The sequence below is a fragment of the Phoca vitulina genome, unplaced genomic scaffold, assembly GCF_004348235.1.
Source record: "Phoca vitulina isolate PV1807 unplaced genomic scaffold, GSC_HSeal_1.0 scaffold49, whole genome shotgun sequence".
Taxonomy (NCBI): Eukaryota; Metazoa; Chordata; class Mammalia; order Carnivora; family Phocidae; genus Phoca; species Phoca vitulina.
In genome coordinates this window covers 8,620,974-8,641,825 of record NW_022589752.1, presented here as the reverse complement: position 1 = coordinate 8,641,825, position 20,852 = coordinate 8,620,974, and the positions used below count along the sequence as shown (strand labels likewise).

The following is a 20,852-nucleotide window of genomic DNA, read 5'->3' as shown; positions in this document are numbered from 1 at the left end:
TTTCATCTTTCCCATTTATGTGCCATGTTGATTGTTCTCTTTGCTTAGGTATCTGACGATGGCGTGGTTGCGCTTGTTAATGGATCTTGTGCCAAGAAATTAGAGGTAATTTTAAGATATCTATAAAGTTGATGCTAACTAAATTTTTATATTATCCTCAGAAATTGCTTTTTGAATGTAGAAAACAACCAGTGCCTTATTATCAATTAGGTGTTTCCATGGCGTGTTTTTGGTTTGGTTTGGTTTGGTTTTTGCCTCTACCTCGTTATTTCCAGAGTAAGGAAAAACTGGTAAAGTTAGGAGGTAAAGCAGGCTTTAAATAAAAACCCATTTTACTTCCAGTGAAAGTCCTCATTTTCCAGAAGTTTTAGCTTCTAACACATTGAAGAATAATCTTATTATAGTGAAGATTATGAAAGTTCATCAATGTAAAGTGATATTCTTTAGAATTTTCATTACCAGGCCTACTTAGTGGCTTGCCATCCTACTTTCTTAATATACATGCAGGGATCCAGAATATGCCTGTCACATAAAAATTATTTTGAGCTAAAGATGTTTAAGAATCAACAGATGCAAAAAGAGGCTTTGTCTGAAACACTCTCCCTCCATCTGCCTAAAAACAGAGCCTTCCAAAAGAATTCAGCTGCCATCAAACCCCCTTCAAGGAAGACTACCCAATCCCAGGGAAGATCACTCCTATCACTGGAGGAGTCAGATGAGAAATGACATAAAAGAAAATTGTCACAAGACTATCACACCTCCCCCATCTACTCTCTAAAAGCCCACTTTGTTTTTCCTAAAAGTCATCTGTTTTTCTCTAAGTGTCCTTTCTCCCCCTCCCTTTCTCCTATGAAAATGACCTATAAACTCTATACTGCAGCCATTTCTTTGAACCACTTTCTTTGTGAGCTTGTGTGTGACCAAACTTGCCTTTTCTCTTGCTTGTCTGTCTTTGTCATTTTAATTCACAGGCTCCCAAAGATAGAACCTAATAAGAGGAAAAAGGTTTTCCTCCCCAACAGCCACATTGTACAGCTCTTTAAGAAGATCCTAAATTAGTGTTCAGGCCTTCCATTCAGTGACTGATGTGGCACCTATAAACTGCTTCTAAATATATTAAGAATCCTTTTATCCCAGGATTTTGGTTTCCTCCTTTCCCGGTTTATAGTGAGGTTTTTAGTCTTATTTAATATAGATGTGCTTTTCATGGGGCGCCTGGGTGGCTCAGTCATTAAGCGTCTGCCTTCGGCTCAGGTCCTGATCCCAGGTTCCTGGGATGGAGCCCCGCATCGGGCTCCCTGCTCAGTGGGAAGCCTGCTTCTCCCACTCCCCCACCTGTGTTCCCTCTCTCCCTGTGTCTCTCTCTCTGTCAAATAAATAAATAAAATCTTAAAAATAATAATAATAATAATAATATAGATGTGCTTTTCAATGATGAGCCACATCAGGGGTGCCTGGGTGGCTCAGTCGGTTAAGCATCTATCTGCCTTCTGCTCAGGTCATGATCTCAGTGTCCTGGGATGGAGCCCCAGGTAGGCTCCCTGCTCAGCGCAGAGTCTGCTTCTCTCTCTCTCCCTCTGCCCCTCCCTCCTGCTCATGCTCTCTCTCTCTCTCAAATAAGTAAATAAAATCTTAAAAAAAAATCAGCCACATAAATTCTTTTTGGAAGTAAACAGGCTATAAATGAATTATAAATGTTAGCAATAACTATCATAAAAGAATAACAGTACCATGTTTTTGCCAAAATATTTCCCCTTGAGTTATTGCCCAGAGACAATTTTTTTATCTTTTTATATCTAAATCCTGCTTATATGTATGTGTGTGCACGTGTATGTACATATAGTGTATATATTTTTACAAATCTTCTGTATAGTGTATATATTTTTACAAATCTTTTGATTAAGAAATTACCATATTTTCTTATACTGAGTTCCAAATTCCAAATTGCATGCTAACTGTAGGGGCAATAAACTCTGCTATAATGTTTACTGTTTGAAACACTAACATTTGTTGAGCACTAACTATATTCCAGCCTCCACACTTACTACTGCTTTATATTCATTAGGTTATTTAGTTCTTACAATAACATTATCTTATAATCATCATTTTTAATAAAGTTCCCAAACAGTTAACATAGTTTATCATTCCCTAATAAAACCACCAGGAAATTAGTTGTCATGCAGTGATAGGAAACATACCTACGTATTTACTTCAGTATTACAAAATTAGGAGCTGGTTACCAACCTAAGCAGACTTAGAAAAAGATTCAGGGGCGCCTGGGTGGCTCAGTCATTAAGCGTCTGCCTTCGGCTCAGGTCATGATTCCACGGGAATCATGGGATTGAGCCCCACATCGGGCTCCCTGCTTAGTGGGTAGTCTGCTTGAAGATTCCCTCCCTCTGCCCCTCCCCCCATGTGCATGTTCTCCCTCTGTCTCTCAAATAAATAAATAAATCTTTAAAAAAAAAAAAAAAGAAGGGCGCCTGAGTGGCTCAGTCATTGAGCATCTGCATTTGGCTCAGGTCATGATCCCAGGGTCCTGGGATCGAGCCCCACATCGGGCTCCCTGCTCAGCGGGAAGCCTGCTTCTCCCTCTCCCACTCCCCCTGCTTGTGTTCCCTCTCTCGTTGTGTCTCTCTCTGTCAAATAAATAAATAAAATCTTTCAAAAAAATACAAAAAAAAAAGAAAAAGAAAAAGATTCAGTTACCAATAAGTGCTGGCGATTATAGTGCCATACTTTAAATTTTTTATTTTTTTCAATTTTCCAAATCTTATTTCTATAAGTGCCAAAACATTTCAACGGAAATCTTTCTAAACTTTATTAGAACTTAATTCCTTCCTTAAACAGAGTAAATATACTTTAACCTTTGTCTCATAGCATCTAGTATTTTTGTGACCACAATTTCTGACTCAAATTGAAATATAAACTTTTTCATCTTTTTTACTGACTTTTCTCTTGTGGACAGTATGTGTTCCTACCTTTTATCACGTGCTCTGTTTTAATCTGTTGCTTTTCATATGTTCTGTTCCTGGAAATGATATTATCAGTGTTGCTTAATTGTTTATAATTTGAAAATAAATTCGATCAAAAGTCTAAAGACCTCGGGACACCCAGCTGGCTCAGTCAGTAGAGCATGCGACTCTTGATCTCGGGGTTATGAGTTCAAGCCCCATGTTGGGGGTAGAGTTTACTTAATAATAATAAAAAAAAGTCTAAGGACCTCTCCTAAAGATTGACAAACAACATATTACAACATTTATTGAATGTCATGATTATTTCTGAAATTTCTGTTGATCTGAGTTCCCAGTGGGCAGAGACCATTTTGTTCATCATTTTATCATCATTTTATCTCCATATTTTACTGAAGTTCCAGGCACAAGATAGTCCCTCAATAAATGTTATCATATTAACTTTATATTATTGTCATATTTATAAGGTTCTATAATCTTCATGGTTAAAAGTTTGTTTGCCTGTAGAATTTCATTTATTCAACAAATATTCATTAAGTACCTGCTATGTTCTAGACATTGGTACATCAGAGAACAAAATCTGTTCATAGGATGTATCATTTCTTTCCTTTTTGTTGTTGTTGGTAATTCAGATTATTTTCAGTTTTTAGCTACTAGAAATAATCATATGTTGGGGTTTATACTTTTTTCTTCCATTGCTGTAATGAACTCCAAAAAACAGAACAAGTAGATCAATAGGTATGGCTACTTTAATGGTCCTAAATTCGTATTATAAAATTGGTTCCCATGAAGGTTATGTTGTAAATTCACAGTTTTGCGAAGATCCCAGTTTGCAGCATTGAATCTTTTTTTTTTATGCCTTAATATATTTTAAATGTTGGACACTATTCCTTCCATCTGTTCTCAAATTGTATTTCTTTGTCTGTAGCCTTTGCCAATTTATATCTATATCATAGGACATGTTTGCCAATTTATAACAAGATGCTTTTTTCCTCAATTTTTATGAGTTTTCAATATACTCAGGTTTCCTTTATTTGTAAGATATGATTGATTATATTAGTATACCAACTTAATATCAACTTTTCAGGAGGAAAAAATATTAATACCATAAATATACATGTCAACTATTAGATAAATCTTACTTCCGGAATTCTTAAAATGTCTTCTATTATGGTCAAATATACACAACACAAAACTTACCACTTTAACGATTTTTTGTGTACAATTCAGTGGAATTGAGTACATTCACATTGTTGTGCAGCCATCGCCACAATCCATCTCCAGAACTTTCTCCTCATCCTACACTGAAACTCGTTACCCATGAAACAATATCTCCCCATTACCCCTTCCCCTCAGCCTCTAGCTACCTCTGTTCTACTTTCTGTCTCTATGAATTTGCCTATTCTAGATAACTCATAAAAGTGGATCATACAATATTTGTCCTTTTCTGTCTGACTTATATCACTTAGCCTAATGTTTTCAAGGTTTATCTGTGTCCCTGCATGTGTCAGAATTTAATTCCTGGGGCGCCTGGGTGGCTCAGTTGGTTAAGTGTCTGCCTTCCAGCTCAGGTCATGATCCCAGGGTCCTGGGATCGAGCCCTGCATCAGGCTCCCTGCTCAGCGGGGAGTCTGCTTCTCCCCCTGCCCCTCCCTCCCACTTGTGCTCTCTCTCTTTCTCTCAAATAAATAACTAAAATCTTAAAAAAAAAAAAAAAAAGAATGTCATTCCTTTTAAGACCGCATAATATTCCATTGTATATATATGGTATATTCATATATATATACACACACACACACGTGTATATGTTTATATGTGTTTATATATATATGCTTATATGTGTGTATGTATATACATAAACATTTTGTTTATCCATTCATCTTTCAATGCTTGTTTCCACCTATTCTCTATTGTGAATACCGCTGCTATGAGCATAAGTATACAAATAATCTGTTCTAGTCCCCACTTTCAATTCTTTGGGTATATACCTAGAAGTGAAATAGCTGGATTATATGGCAATGCTGTGTTTAATTTTTTAAGGAACTGCCATACTATTATCACAGTGGCTGTACCATTTTACATTCCCACCACCAGTGCAGAAGGATTCCTAATTAGGACATAAAACGAGGGATATATATTTCTAACATATGAAAAAGGATAGAAAGTAATATAACACAAACCTGTGGACCAGCCACTTAAATTTTAACATTTTCCATACTTATTTTAGTTCCTTGTTAAAAATTATGTTACATGTAAAGCTCCCTGCACATTTATTCTCCCTTTCTTCCTTCAAAGTAACCACATTCTAAAGACACCTGTTTATTTTTCCTTGTGTGTTTGTATACTTTACCTATGTATGGATAGACACATATAGATATGGATCCATAAACAAGATATTGTATTGTTTTATGTTTTAAACTTTCACATAATAGTTTTATAATATATGTGTTCTATTACAGTTTGCTTTTCATTCAAAATTATGTTTAATTTTCCAAGCTTTATTAAGGTATAACTTGCATGCAATAAAGTTTACCCATTTTAAGTGTACAGTTTGATGAATTTTGGTAATTGTTACACAGCCTTTAACCACCACCACAATAAGGTATAACACATTTCCATCACCCTACAACATTTTCTCCCATACCTTTGCAATCAGTTCTCTACCTGCTTCCATCCCCAGGCAACCAGTGATTTACTTTGGCATTATAGTTTTAAAGTTTCTAGAATTTCATATAAATGGAGTCATGCAATACCCAGTTTTTTTGTTTTTTACTTTTTTCTTTTACTTTTTTTTTTTTAAGATTTTATTTATTTTGACAGAGAGAGAGAGTACAAGCGGGGAGTGGCAGACAGAGGGAGAGGGAGAAGCAGGCTCCCTCCTCAGCAGGAGGCCCGATGTGGGGTTCGATCCCAGGACCCTGGGATCATGACCTGAGCCAAAGGCACTTAACCATCTGAGCCATCCAGGCGCCCCTCTTTTACTTCTTTCACTTAGCACAATGTTTTTGAAATTCATCCATGTTGTTGCATGTGTTACTGTTTCATTACTTTTATTTGTTTATTTTGCTGAGTAGTATTTCATAGTGTGGATATGACACAGTTTGTTCAGAATTGGTGAATGTACCATTTGATGGACATTTGGGTGGTTCTAATTTTGGACTGTTATGAATACTACTATAGAAATTTGCGTACAAGTCTTTGTGTAGACATACATTTTCATTTTTCTTGGGTAAACACCTAGGAATGGGATTATCATATAGTAAGTACACATTTAGCTTTAAAAGATAAGACGATACTGTTTTCCAAAGTGTCTGAACTAACATTATGTTTGAGATTTATGTCTATTAATACAAGTAGATATTTTTCATGTTAACTGTTTCATCTGTTCCATTAATAAACCACCATTTGTTTACCCATTATCCACTTTTTTACTATTACAAATAATATTAAAATGAGCACATTTATAAATTGTTTCCTTGGGCACATATACAAGAGTTACTCTGTATAGTGGACATTTTCAATTAGAACTGCTGGGTTCTGGAGTATACTCATCTTCAGTTTTAACAGATTTTGCCATATTGCTCTATAAAATGGTTGGGCACTTAACTTTTAAATCATCTATACTTTCCAAATTACTGCATACTTACATTAGTCCTTTCTATTGAATGTTTCTTGCAAGTAGATATTTGGTTCTTTTTGTTTGTTGTTTAAAGATTTTTTATTTATTTGAGAGAGAGAGCGCACAGAGGGAGAGGGAGGGGGAGAAGCAGACCTCCCCGCTGAGCAGAAAGCCTGACAACATGGGGCTTGATCCCAGGACCCTGAGATCATGACCTGGGCTGAAGGCAGCTGCTTAAACAACTGAGCCACCCAGGCACCTCTGTTTGTTGTTTTTTGTTTTATTTATTTGAGTAATCTCTATGCCCAACATGGGGCTCGAACTCATGACCCCAAGATCAAGAGTCTCATGCTCCTCCAACTGAGCCAGCCAGGCACCCCTGGTTCTTTTTGTATCAGGGTAGTTCCCAAGCTTTTTCATGCTGTCATCATAAATCTGTTTTTTCTTTTGACTATCCTTTCTTTATTTTTAAATAGGAGATTCATATGGGACATTGTGTGAATCTGACTGATGAGGCTGTAGAAGCTGTCCTCACTTGCTGTCCTCAGATACATATATTACTCTTCCATGGATGCCCCCTAATAACAGGTTAGTATGATAGATTGGGTGGTTCAAATCCTGGCTTCATCTTTTAGTAACTGTGTGACCTTAAGTAAACTACTCAACCCATTCCATTATTCAGTTTCCTCATCTGTAAGATGGATATAATAGCAGTATTTACCTCATAAGCTTAGTCATGATAACTATCTGACAGCACTTTATATGGTAGCTAGTCCATAGTGAAAGCTCAATAAATGTTAGTCATGATGATGATGGTAGAGGTCTTGATAATAAACATGATGTTTTATGTAGACAAAAAAATTCAAGCTTAAAATATTACATCTATTAAATATGCTGAATGACCTGTTGACTCTAATCTCATCAAACTATAGCCATTGAGATTCAGACCAATTTGGACTCTTAGGCTAATGTGATAGATACTTCACTGAAGGAGAACAAAGTAGTCACAGCCCATTTGGCCTGTGTAAGAGCCATGATACTGGAAATAAAAGGTGCAGCATAGGGAATACAGCCAATGATATTGTATGGTAACAGATGGTAGCTACATTTGTGGTGAGCATAGCATAACGTATTCAGGACAATTTGGATTCTTAGGCTAATGTGATACTTCACTGAAGGAGAACAAAGTAGTCACAGCCCATGTGGTCTGTGTAAGAGCCATGATACTTGAAATAAAAGGTGCAGCATAGGGAATATAACCAGTGATATTGTTGTATGGTGACAGATGGTAGCTACATTTGTGGTGATGATAGCATAACAGAGAGAGATGTTGAACACTATGTTGTACACCTGAAACTAATGTAATATTGTGTGTCAACTGTACTCCAATAAAAAAAAACTTTTTTGGGGGGGTGCCTGGGTGGCTCAGTCGTTAAGCGTCTGCCTTCGGCTCAGGTCATGATCCCGGGGTCCTGGGATCGAGCCCCACATCGGGCTCCCTGCTCCGCGGGGAAGCCTGCTTCTCCCTCTCCCACTCCCCCTGCTTGTGTTCCCTCTCTCGCTGTCTCTCTCTGTCAAATAAATAAATAAAATCTTTAAAAAAAAAAAACTTTTTTTAAAGAAAAAAGAGGGGCGCCTGGATTGCTCAGTTGGTTAAGCGTCCAACTTTTGATGTCAGCTCAGGTCTTGACCTCAGGTTGTGAGTTCAAGCATTCAAGCCCTGTGTTGGGCTCCATGCTGGGTGTGGGAGTGTGGAGCCTACTTAAAAAAAAAAAAAGGACTAATAAAGATAGTAAAACATAAAGATTTTACCTTTAAAAATATTTTATTACTTAGGGGTCACCTGGGTGGCTTAGTCGGTTAAGCGTCTGCCTTCAGCTCAGGTCGTGACCCCGGGGTCCTGGGATGGAGCCCCACATAGGGCTCCCGGCTCACTGGGGGTCTGCTTCTCCCTCTCTCTCTGCCCCTCCCCCCACTTGTGCTCTCTCTCTCTCTCTCTCTGTCTTTCAAATAAATAAAAATATAATCTTTAAAAGAATATTTTATTACTTATAAAATCTAATAGAGCTAATAGTGATATATAAGAATATAAATTTTAAAATTGCAAAAATATCATTTTGGTATCACAATTTATAAAATAATGAATAAAATACTATATTATTGTGGGAAAAACAGAGCCATGATACTATATATGACTGTGTCCTGAAAGCACAGCACCTCAGCCCTTTTGCATTACACCTGCAATGGGCCACATACCACAGGATAACCTGTACCTGACCTGTAAGTCAGCACTGATGTCCAGTCCTTCCAGCTCATTGCTCTAATTACAGTCTAAACAGTTACTCTCTAGGTTGAGTTATGATCCTAGAAATCCTCTTAACAACCTCTGTTCTTTCTTACGTATGGACTGTCAGTGTAAACCAAGTGTACAACGGGGTGTATTTTGTATCAGTGGCATCTATAATGAAGACTAAATCTTTTGGGCCAAGACATTTCTCAAAAAACTAAAGCCAAAAAGGACATGAGAAACTGTTAACAGTGCTTACCTCCAGGGAAAGTTGTGGAGGGACAAGAGTAGGAAAATCCTGCATTATACACCCTTTGTACCTTTTGAATTTTTATCATGTGAATGGTTTTATCTATAAAAATTAGTAATAATAATCTTTAAAAAATCACTTAGAACAAGAAAAACTCATGGGACTGAGTGCAGGGGATTGGTACCTGTATATATTATCATGGGGGTTGTGGGAAGGCAAACAGAGGTTTTCTGGTCATCAAACAAGGCAGAAAATTGTATTCTAACCAGTAGGCTCTTATTTTAAGCTGGAGGAGACCACAGTATATGGAATGTATAACAGCAATCTTTGATAATCTTTCCAGAATACCAATCAAGTTGTGTAAATCTATCCCCTGAGCTATGTTTGATCAATATATTGAACAAGCAAGGGGTACTCGTAAAGCGATTCTATTTTCTTCACACTACTCTATTGCAAATCTGCTCTAAAGAGGCTAATTTTTCCCTACTGCCAGATGAAATCTCAGGTGCCATTGACTTATCATTCTCAGATAGTTAAAATGTCTTGTCATTCTGTATCACTGAAACCTCTCGTTTCAGTAATTAAAATGTCTTAGGTCCATGCAGTAGTCCGAACAAGTTCAAGCTAAAGCTTTTGCTCCTCCAGTCAGCTCAGATTTGGCTGCAGTGGGTAAGAGGACATTGTTGGTTTCTGTATTTTACCATCCCTCACTTCTCTTCTTCCTTCCCCAGCTTGCCCACCGTGGTTTCTGATCCCACCAATGTTCGTACAGGGTGGGACTGGTATAAGCAAGAACAGAGGTAAGGGAAGGAAAAGTCTTACTTGACCAGTGCTACTGTGATCAAGGGTCAGCACTCCAGGCCCTGTGGGTGAGCTGATCCGTCCTCTCTCAAAAGTGGGGCACTTTTGGGGTTCTTCAGGGCCCACTTCCTACCAGCCCCTCATCATTGCATATGTCTCCTATCTGCAGTTCTCTTGATTCAAGCCAGCATGTCTCTTCTAGTTAGTAGCTACTATTTTCTTCCTCTCTCCCCAGGCATCCAGCAATATACCTTCAGTCTCTTTCTGCTCAGGTTTCCTAACTTAGTTGGGCTCCTTTCATGAGCAAAATATAAAGCAAACCCATGGCAGCCCTCATCTGTCCACAGGAAACACATACTTTAGGCAATAAGAGTGCAGATATGTCCCAACCTCAGTCTTCTCTTTAGCTACAGAGACTCTCACCATAGCCTTTTGCCCTTTAGTTTTCTCAGATGTGGGTCTGATATTAGTGTCCTGTGTCCTCCAAGCCCAAGAGACATATCAGTCCAACCGATCTCCTTAGAGTTTCCTTTCACTGGGCTTGAATGGAAAAGCAAGCACCTCCAGCCCTCTTTCCAGAACTCCAATCACTGCTGTTTTCAAAGAAATCCTTTCTTCAATTTCCAACTCTCCATCCCTTCTCACTTTAACACTTTTGTATCTTTGAATGGATGAAGTGCCATGGATTCCAAAATCAGATTTCAGCCAAGCATTTACAAGTCATATATAGGTCTGGAATCTCACTGGAATGGGAGAGAGTAGCTGGTACCTCTAGTCGTGGAACCTTAGCTGAAATAGTTCTATTTTAATGTTCTATTATATTTGTTTCAGGATAACTTGACTAGGCAACATATTATAAAATCAACCTTTGCTTATTTTACCTTCATTATCTTTCTGGTTACCCTGTGGACACTCTTCTTTGATATTACCCCCAAACTCAGTAAGCGGTCATTTCTTAAAGGTTAGTTGCAGTGTGGAAGGTGAAAATATATCAATGAACTTTTTATACACTCACATTACAATCCATTCGTCTGTCTTGTATTTTGATTGGATCTTTTACCCATACGTGATTTTGTAATGTCATGCATTGGCAGTTTGGAAAATATTGGTTCTCTTAGTAATATAGATCTTCCAATGTCAACACATTTTATTATAGCAAAAAAAATCACATTTGTTAATATCACCACTGGGTAGTTGTCAAGATCATAATGATAGCTACAAATTTTCCAAAATCCATTTGAAAGCTAAAATTTTATCATTGGCAACAAACTGTGACATTTGTTTTCTTTGAAGTGATAGGCTCATTTTGCTCTTTTTCAAGAAGTAATCTGTGCTGGCTGGGAGGTGGGTGGGGGGACAGGGTAACTGGTGATGGGCATTAAGGAGGGCACTTGATGTAATGCGCAGTGGATGTTACATGCAACTGATGAATCACTAAACTCTACCTCTGAAACTAATAATACATTATATGTTAATTAATTTATTTTAAATTTAAAAAAAAAAAAGAAATAGTCTGACAAGTACCCAAGTCTGAATAACCTTAGGTTGTCAGCTGTTCTTTCAAGTAAAAATGATGTTCCATGAATAAAGTGACTATCTTAGCTCACAACCCTGAAAGGGTCTCAGACTGTAGGATCTACAGACCACACTTTGAGAACCATTGCTTTACAGTAAAGAGTAATTATCAGTTAACTTTAGCAGTTGGAGCAGGAACACAATACCCCTTTCAAATCACTTCTTATATTTTCATGTGGGTTTACTAGAAGTGAAAGTACACATTAAAATGACAGGAGTTTGGGCGCCTGGGTGGCTCAGTTGGTTAAGCGACTGCCTTCGGCTCAGGTCATGATCCTGGAGTCCCGGGATCGAGTCCCACATCGGGCTCCCTGCTCAGCAGGGAGTCTGCTTCTCCTTCTGACCCTCCTCCCTCTCATGCTCTCTGTCTCTCATTCTCTCTCTCGCAAATAAATAAAATCTTAAAAAAAAATAAAAAATAAAAAATAAAATAAAAAAATAAAATAAAATAAAATAAAATGACAGGAGTTTGAAATCCTTGGAATAGAATAACAGTAGTTTTGACCTAGAAGATTATCTAGGCCAGCATTTACCAACTGTTACTGCTATGTAAATGAACCAAAGATGGCCTCTATGTAGTTTCTTTTTTTTTCCTTTTTAAAGATTTTATTTATTTGAGAGAGAGAGAGCACAAGCAGGGGAAGCGGCAGAGGGAGAGGGAGAAGCAGGCTCCCTGCTGAGCAGGGAGCCCAATGCGGGGCTTGATCCCAGGACCCCAGGATCATGACCTGAATTGAAGGCAGATGCCTAACCAACTAAGCCATCCAGGCGCCCCTACATAGTTTATTTCTTCATAGCAGATTGGGACTATTCAAAAAGGCACCGGCATCAGAATCTTTATTCATTCAGTGATTTTAAATACAGCCTAAAGAAGCAGATTTTTAGCATCTAGAGCCTGCCTGCTTTGCATACCCTGAAAAACTGCACTCAAGCCACTCTTGCCCTTTGGAGCTCTCTGACCCAGAGACTCCCTTATCTTGATGCTGAGCTACATCATGACACACAAACCTCCTCTCCAGTCCTCTGGGAATTCCTTTACCCTCCTTCCCTTCTCAGTAGTGCCCCCACCACTCTCTCTCTCTCTCTCTCTCTCTCTCTCACACACACACACACACACACACACACACATTGTTGTCTCTGGAAGATCTCATGTTGTGAGGGACTTCTGAAAGCAAATCTGTCAAAGCGCAGCCCAAATAAAGCTTATTGTGTCCTACTGCCACCTTGTGGTCATATCTTTTTCCTTGATCTGCCCTGAAATCCCTTAACTATAGTGACATGTTATCATGTTCTAGAAAATACCATAGGTATAGTGTTGGAGCTTAGGGCAGGCCACCCCAAAATATGCCATGGAGTATATTTATTATTTTGAATTTAAGTTACTTAAGAAACAGCCAATGCAAGAACACTCTGACCTTCTTTTGTCTCCCGAAAGTAGGAAACAAATCTCCCATGTGAAAGGTACCCTCCCTGCACCAGGAGCTAGAAAGACATCCTTATCATCAGGGATGGGGAAGTCTATATAAACAAACCTTGTTACTTTTACTATTTTACTACCCCAGCCTCAATTCTGTTTAGAATTCCTTATTAATTAAAGCTCCCAAACATAAATTTTCTTTGTCCTGTCAGTTCATAAAAAATTTGTTTCTCCATCTAAAAAGTATAAAAGCTGTCTGTCTTGGTCACTTCTTAGGTCCCATATCTATGAGACCTCCATACATGCAAATTAAATTTGATTTTCTCCTGTTAATCTATCTCCTGTTTAATTCAGACAGCAGCCGGAAGAATTTTAAAGGGTAGAGGGATATTTTTCTTCCCCAACAAAGCATAGAACTAAAAGTGGCTTTTTTTTTTTTTAGATTTTATTTATTTATTTATTTATTTTAGAGAGAGAGCATGCATGAGCTGGGGGAGGGGCAGAAGGAGAGGGAGATGGAGAGAATCTCAAGCTGACTCCACGCTGACCTCAAAGCCCAATGCAGGGCTCAATCTCCTGACCCTGAGATCATGACCTGAGCTGAAACCAAGAGTCGGATGCTTAACCCACTGAGCCACCCAGACACCCCAGAACTAAAAGCGTTTGTGTGTCCAAAAAGTTTGGGAAATGCAGCATACCATTATAATGAATGTTAATTTATCAAAGGGTCTGAGAAATACTATAGCTAAGAAACTTATTTAACTATCTTATTCCAAGCATTTCCCAAAATTTTTTTAGCACAGAACACTTCTATGGACCTCAGCTTGCCCTTGTGTATAATTGTCAACCATAAAATTGAGAGATCTGATAATAATGCAAAAGAGTTCATATACCATTGCTTTATTAAAAAAGGTTCATAAAGAGAAGAAGCTGAAGTTTTTCAACTACCCAGATCATTTCTACTCTTCCCCCTTTCCTGTCAGCACTACTACCATTGTGTATTTTTGCTACCATCATTAAATGAAAATAAAATGGGGTAATATATTCACCTTATATTTAATTTTTATTTATTTTTTTCTCCAAAGAAGGTAAATGGTTTCATTTACAAGGTTGGCCTGGTAAATGAAAGTTTTTTCTTCTTTCATGATACCTTATATAACATTTTTCCTCATGCTTATATATTTATGTGGTTGCTTATATATGACTATATAAGACAATATGATTTATTTTCCATAAAAATATATGTACATAGTATGTTCAATTATAATGTTATCCCCAAAGCAGTCTCACCCCCAAATTGACAGTGTCACTATAGTTTCCCCTCAAATTCCCTAAATTAATAGGTTTATCTTCTCTACTATAATTCTAACTATTTTTTAAATTTCTTAACCTTAAAGTCAGACTATAAACAGAACTCCACATTATACGTCAGGTCTTGAAACTGTTTGAAACACCTGATTTTATTTCTGCAGAAAAGAAAATAAAAACTAAACTGCTATTGGACGCCTGGGTGGCTCAGACGGTTAAGCGTCTGCCTTCGGCTCAGGTCATGATCCCGGGGTCCTGGGATTGAGTCCCACGTCGGGCTCCCTGCTCAGCGCGGAGCCTGCTTCTCCCTCTCCCTCTGCCTGCCACTCCCCCCTGTTTGTGCTCTCTCTCTCTCTGTCAAATACATAAAATCTTTAAAAAAAAAAAAAACTAAACTGCTATTTAAAGTCTCGTAAATTATAATTTTTTAGAAAGAAAACCGCAGGTCCAAGGTAGAGCCACTTGCCCCAGTAGAGCAAACTTAGACTTAACTGCAGTTTCAGTTTCTCAAAGGAGTGAAATTTTAAGACAAACAATGTAAAATTTTCTGTTCAGCACCAATGAGGTAATCTATCACATGGGCCCTCTTCATCCCGCCAGAGGAAGGTGAGGTAATCCACCTAATAGGACCCTTTGCCTTTCCCCCTATGAGAAGGTGACCTTGTTTGAACCAATCCCTACTTTTCTTTTGCTAATAACTTCTTGCCCTACTCTCCTTCCTATAAAAATCTTCTATTTTGTACAACTCCTTAGAGCTTCCCTCTACTTGCTAGATGGGATGCTGCCTGATTCATGAATCAATTAATAAAGCCTATAATTTACTTGGCTGAATTTTGTTCTTTGACATAATGTACTTTTTCTAGATGTTATAGAAGCAGAAAAATAATTTTACAACTTATTAAATTCTTTTTAATTCAGTTATGTCTGCAGTGATTATCAGTAAGTTCAGCTCACACACCTTTACTAATCTACAACAGACAGGCATTTCAGTTTCTCATAATTATCTACACATGTTTCACAGTATTTGCAGGCATGGAGGTTTAGATTTTAAAAGGGCAATAAAGCAATAAGACAGCACTAAATTAATTTATGTTTTACACTGAAAGGCAGGAAAAACCAACAGGAAATCTGCTACTTTTGATTGAATTGACCCAAATTTTAGTCATATGTGAGGATTTGTTTCAGCCTGATTACTATACAAGGAAGTTCTTTACTTAGATTCCTAGATCATAAATATGTCAAGATTTACCACCTAGAGCCCAAAACAAACATTAATACCCAAGTGGTTTGCTTCCGAGATTCCTTTAATTAAAGTTGATTCCTTGCTTAAAGGACAACTCTTTTATTATTTTGTATTTTACTTTTCCTAAATCCTATATTATTGTTTCATTATTATTTATTTATTCATTATCAATTCCGTGCCACAGAACTTCTTTATTCCAGACACTGTAATGAGGCATTAGAACTTTGACCATTGTTTGTAAAAATCTGCCAGCCTTACTTTTTTCACTGTGTAGTCTACAAAAATATCTAAATTACAAATGTAATTGATCATTTGAAAAAATTAGTTAATTTCTGTTTCCCACAGTTTCTTCTTTTTCTTGGTGCTCTAGAAGCCCCGCCATGTATCTCTTTCAAAAAGTGGTCTCCATCTATATTAATCATAGATTTTGAGAGATGGTAAAATCTTCCTTAGACTTCATCTACACAACACCTTTGTTTTAAGGATAAGGGAACAGAGAATGACCTTAAGTGGAAATACTTGATAGTAGAACTGGAAGTAAAAACCTAAGTCACCTGATGCACAATCTCTAATTCTTTCCCCAGCGGAGCAATTTCCCAGAACCATTGGTGTCAGTGGCTTAACTGTTACTAGAAAAGGGACGGAAATAGGAGAGTGACATCAAGCAACAGCAGTGTGATTGGTACTGATGATTTTTTGAGTCTTTTTCAGAAAGTCTGTGTTTAGAAGGGTGGCAGAATATGCCACCCCAATATGCTTCTTCAGGATAAGGACTTTTTTGAGTTGATTATTTTTGAGAAACAGCAGACAATAGAGAAGCTCTGAATACGGAACAGAAGTTACCCTTTTGTGAGAGAAATTTGCATTTATAAAGAAAAAAATCTCCCTTGGGACACCTGAGTGGCTCAGTCGGTTAAGCGTCTGCCTTCGGCTCAGGTCATGATCCCAGGGTCCTGGGATCAAGTCCCGCATCGGGCTCCTTGCTCAGCGGGAGCCTGCTTCTCTCTCTGCTGGCCGCTCCCCCTGCTTGTGCGCTCGCTCGCGCTCTCTCTCTCTGACAAATAATAAATAAAATTTAAAAAAAAAAGAAAAAAATCTCCCTTTGTAAGTGTCTCCCTCTCTATACTTAGAAGAAAAGGGTGACTCTAAATCACAAGAGAATCTTGTCAATGGAGACGACACCAACACAAATCTGTAAAGCAAACCTTACCTTTACTTTTTACTGTGCTTTTTCTAATAACCTCCTATAATTTGATGCCTTCCCACCCTGCCCCACCCCAATATCTTTCTTTTGTCTTTAGCTGAAGATGGTATGTAAGGTGGTGGCTAGGGCCATCTCAGGGAGTTTACTCATTTTCCCTGGGTATCTCTCATGCATACATGAAGCATACATATTGATAAGCTGTTTTTCTCCTGGTTAATCTGTCTTTTATTATGGGGGGTCTCAGCCAAGAACTCAGAAGGATAGGAGGAAAAAAAACACTACAGTGTTCTGGAAAGGGATCACTAAATAGTTAGAGAACCCACAGTTTCTCTTTATAGCATAATAAACTCACAGGCATTGGTTATTCCTACTATTCAAAGTCACCATCCTAAATACTCTATTTTCTCCAGAAAAAGGTACCTGAGGAGACTTTGAGTAATGTAATACTGCCATCTAGCATCAAAATTTTAAAATTACCTAAAATGGTGTACTGGAGGGAAAAATGTCATCCTATTTATGTGCAATAATAAATTTCTACAAAAGGATGACACAAATGCAGTCAGAAAACAAATATGTATGTATGTTTGATAACATGTTCATAATTAGTAAAAATGCCAAATAATCCTAAAAACACCAACTAAAATGAAATTGGGAAGTATAAGTTTCCGATTTTATTTTTCTTTTTAAAATTGTATTGGTTGTTCTGGGTCTCTTGAATTCCCATATACATATTAGGATCATCTTGTCAATTTCTAAAGAAAAAAAAGAGAGACAGCTGGGATTCTGGGAGCGATTGCATTGAATCTGCAATCAATTTAGGGAGTATTGTCATGTTAATATTATCTTCTGATCTATGAACACAGACAGGTGTCTTTCCATTTATTTAGATCTTGAATTTCTTTCAACAATGTTTTGTAGTTTTCAGACTAAGTTTTTCACTTCTTTTGTTAAATTTATCCCTAAGTATTTTATTCTTTTTGCTGGTAATGTGAATGGAACTCTTTTCTTAATTTCATTTTTGGATTGTTCATTGCTAGTGTATACAAATACATTTGACTTTTGTATATTGATCCTGTATTGTGCAACCTTGCTGAACTCACTTATTAGTTTTTTTTAGTGGATCCCCTAGGACAGTCTGTAATTATACAGGACATTCTATATGTATTACATAATGTACAAATAAAGATAGTTTTACTTCTTTCCTTCCAACATGAATACCTTTTATTTCTTTTTCTTCCCAAATTTCCTTGGCTGGAACCTCCAATGCAATGCTGAATAGAAGGGGCGAAGAACAGGGGCATCTGGGTGGCTCAGCCAGTTAAGCAGCTGCCTTCAGCTCAGGTCATGATCCCAGGGTCCTGGGATCTGGGTCCCTGCTCAGTGGGGAATCTGCTTCTCCCTCTCCCTCTGCCCCTACCCTCCCTGCTTGTGTGCACACATGCATGCTCTCTAATAAATAATCTTAAAAAAAAAAAAAAGTGGGACGAGCAGACATCCTTGCCTTGTTTCTCATTGTAGGGGGAAAACATTAGTCTTTCATCATGAAATATGAGGTTAAAACTTTAGTTCTTTCATAGACACTATTAGGTTGAAGAAGTTCCCTTCTATTCCTAGTTTGTTGAATGTTTTTACCACGAGTGTTGTCAAATGCGTTTTCTGTGTCGAGATGATCATGTGCTTTTTGTCCTTTATTCTATTGATATGGTATATGTCATAGGCAGAATAATACCCCAAAGATGTCCACGTTTTAATGCCCAGAACCTTAATATGTTATATTCTATAAGATTGCAAATGGAACTAATCAGTTGACTTTAAAATAGGGAGATTATCCTGGATTATCCAGGTGGGCCCAGGGTAATCATAAGGGTCTTTATAAGGGGAAGAGGCAGGCAGAAGGAGAATCATAGAATTGGCAGCATGAGAAGGACTGTCTACTGTTGTTCATTTTGAATATGGAGGCATGCAAGGAATGTGGTGGCCTCTAGAAGCTGGAAAAGTGAAGGAGGTGAATTCTTTCCCTTGAGCCTCCAAAAAGGAGTGCTGATCCAGTTTAGCCCAATGAGGCCTAATTTGGAATTCTGACCTCCAAACTATACAATAATAAATTTGTGTTGCTTTAAGCCAATAAGTTTGTAGTAATTTATTACAGTAGCAATAGGAAACTAATGAAGTGTATTAATATTAATTTATTTTCAGATGTTAAACCAACCTTTCATTCCTGGGATAAATCCCAGCTGATCATGGCATACAAGTTTTTTTATATATTGCTAGATTTGATTTGCTAGTGTATTGTTGAGGATTTTTGAGTACATATTCATAAGAGATATTGGTCTGTAGCTTTGTATGTGTGTGATGTCTTTATTTGGCTTTAGCATCAGGGTAATACTGGTCTCACAGAATGAGTTGGGAAATATTCCCCATATCTGCTATTAGTAAAGCACTCCACCTTTGTTATAGTTACTGTTTTCATGATACACATTTGTCCATGCTTTTACTTTCAACTTATTTGAAACCTGTCTTTAATCTAGATTTCCTATATAATGGATTTCCTCTGTAATAAATGATATTTTTGTGACAACAAGACTGCATTTGTTCTCTTATGAGCTGCTATTTTTGAAAATTAGCTGCTGATGTAAACCTTTGTTTTTTGGTATAATTACTTTTCATTTCCATACACTCTGGTTCTCTTGTTTACATTAAGTTTTGGTGTTTGGGCTTATTTTTGTTTTGCTTAAAATAAAATTTAGAGGTTGCCTGGGTGGCTCAGTCAGTTAAGTGTCTGCCTTCAGCTCAGGTCATGATCCCAGGGTCCTGGAATCAGAGTCCCACATCGCATCGGGTTCCCCGCTCAGCAGGGAGTCTCCTTCTCCCTCTGCGCTCTGCCCTGGATCCCTCCCCCTGCTTGTGCTCACACTCTCAATCTCTCTCAAATAAATTATTTTTTTAATTAAAAAATAAAATAAAATAAAATTTAGAAACCATATGTTGGGCCCACTTTTTTCTCTATTGGTTTGTGAAATCTGTAACTCTAACAACCACTAAACTAGAAAATTTCCAAGACTAGTTTGAAGAGCTGTTATATATACAACATAGTCTGTATCTATTAAACAAGTTTGGTAAACTTATGAATAATTTTTAAAGTAGTAACATTTTATCAGTATTTTTGTTTAACTCGTATTTTTTAAAAGACATTATAAAATTGACTTGGCAAAGAGATATAAACCATATTAAAAATCACTACTGAGAATAATTAAGAACCATCTAAATGTCCAATAATATACATTGGTTAAATTATAATGAATTCATATAATAATTATCTATTAAAAATCATGCTTTATAAGAGTATTGTGTGACATGGAAAATGTTTGCCTCCAGGTCAAGTTGTCCTATTCTAGTAATTGCTCCCTCCCCTAATCATTTTGGGCATGTTGCAGCTTCCCAAAGTGTCTTACCACACCCATTGGCGTTCTTTAATCCTGCTCATTCCTTTGTAAATAGTCGCTTTGTTAAACCCTGTTCAGGCACACCACATTAGTATGTCTGTTGCCTGCCAGGACCCTGAGAAAGTTTATACACAGGTTAATGGTGAAATTATACCTTTACTCTCTGGCTGGTGAAATTGAGACTAAATTACAGAGAAAACAATGAATGCCTATTCTTTTTTTTACAAGTATTACTATGATATGTGTACTGCAGCTAATAATGAGGGTTACCACTAGTTAAATGTTTTTAGTTGCAGTTCTTTATATATCATCCCCTTTAATCTTTTCAATAACCCTATGAGGTATCATGGTTATCATCCCTAGTTTATACATGAGGACATATTAAATATCTTTGATTATTGTGAATTAATGTATTGTCATTGTTTTCTTTTGTAGATCATTCACGAGAAGTCCTGGAGCAATTAGTAGGCCCCAACAAACTAAAGCAAGTGACGTGGACTGTTTATTGATGCTTATTAAAGCTTATCAAAGCAATGATCTTCATACTACATTCCCAGGAAACAATGGTTTTAGAGATTGGCTTTCCAATAATGTGCTTGTTGCTTTGAAGTTAACAGACCCTTAAACATGTAATAGTGCTATTATCCTGTTTGTTTGCGGAGTCATTGTTTTTGACATGGTAAGCCTAGCATGCCCTCTGATGTATTTGCGGGGGGGGGGGGGGGGGGGGGGG

At 37.4% G+C, this 20,852-nt stretch overlaps 1 protein-coding gene across 5 annotated transcripts in view; it reads left to right on the top strand.

The window, feature by feature from the left end:
* Window positions 1–20,829, top strand: part of AMN1 (antagonist of mitotic exit network 1 homolog) — a 51,502-nt gene extending 30,673 nt beyond the window's left edge. For 2 of the 5 annotated variants that reach the window (XM_032432803.1, XM_032432806.1), the window contains exons 5-8: window positions 49–105; window positions 7,068–7,179; window positions 9,860–9,928; window positions 20,555–20,829. In XM_032432803.1, the coding sequence (XP_032288694.1) occupies window positions 49–105; window positions 7,068–7,179; window positions 9,860–9,928; window positions 20,555–20,628 (312 nt within the window). In that variant the 3' untranslated portion in view covers window positions 20,629–20,829. Of the gene's footprint in view, window positions 1–48; window positions 106–7,067; window positions 7,180–9,859; window positions 9,998–20,554 lie in introns of all 5 variants that reach the window. The other 3 variants (XM_032432804.1, XM_032432805.1, XM_032432807.1) reach the window with 3 other exon arrangements.
* The last annotated feature ends 23 nt before the right edge of the window (window positions 20,830–20,852 follow it).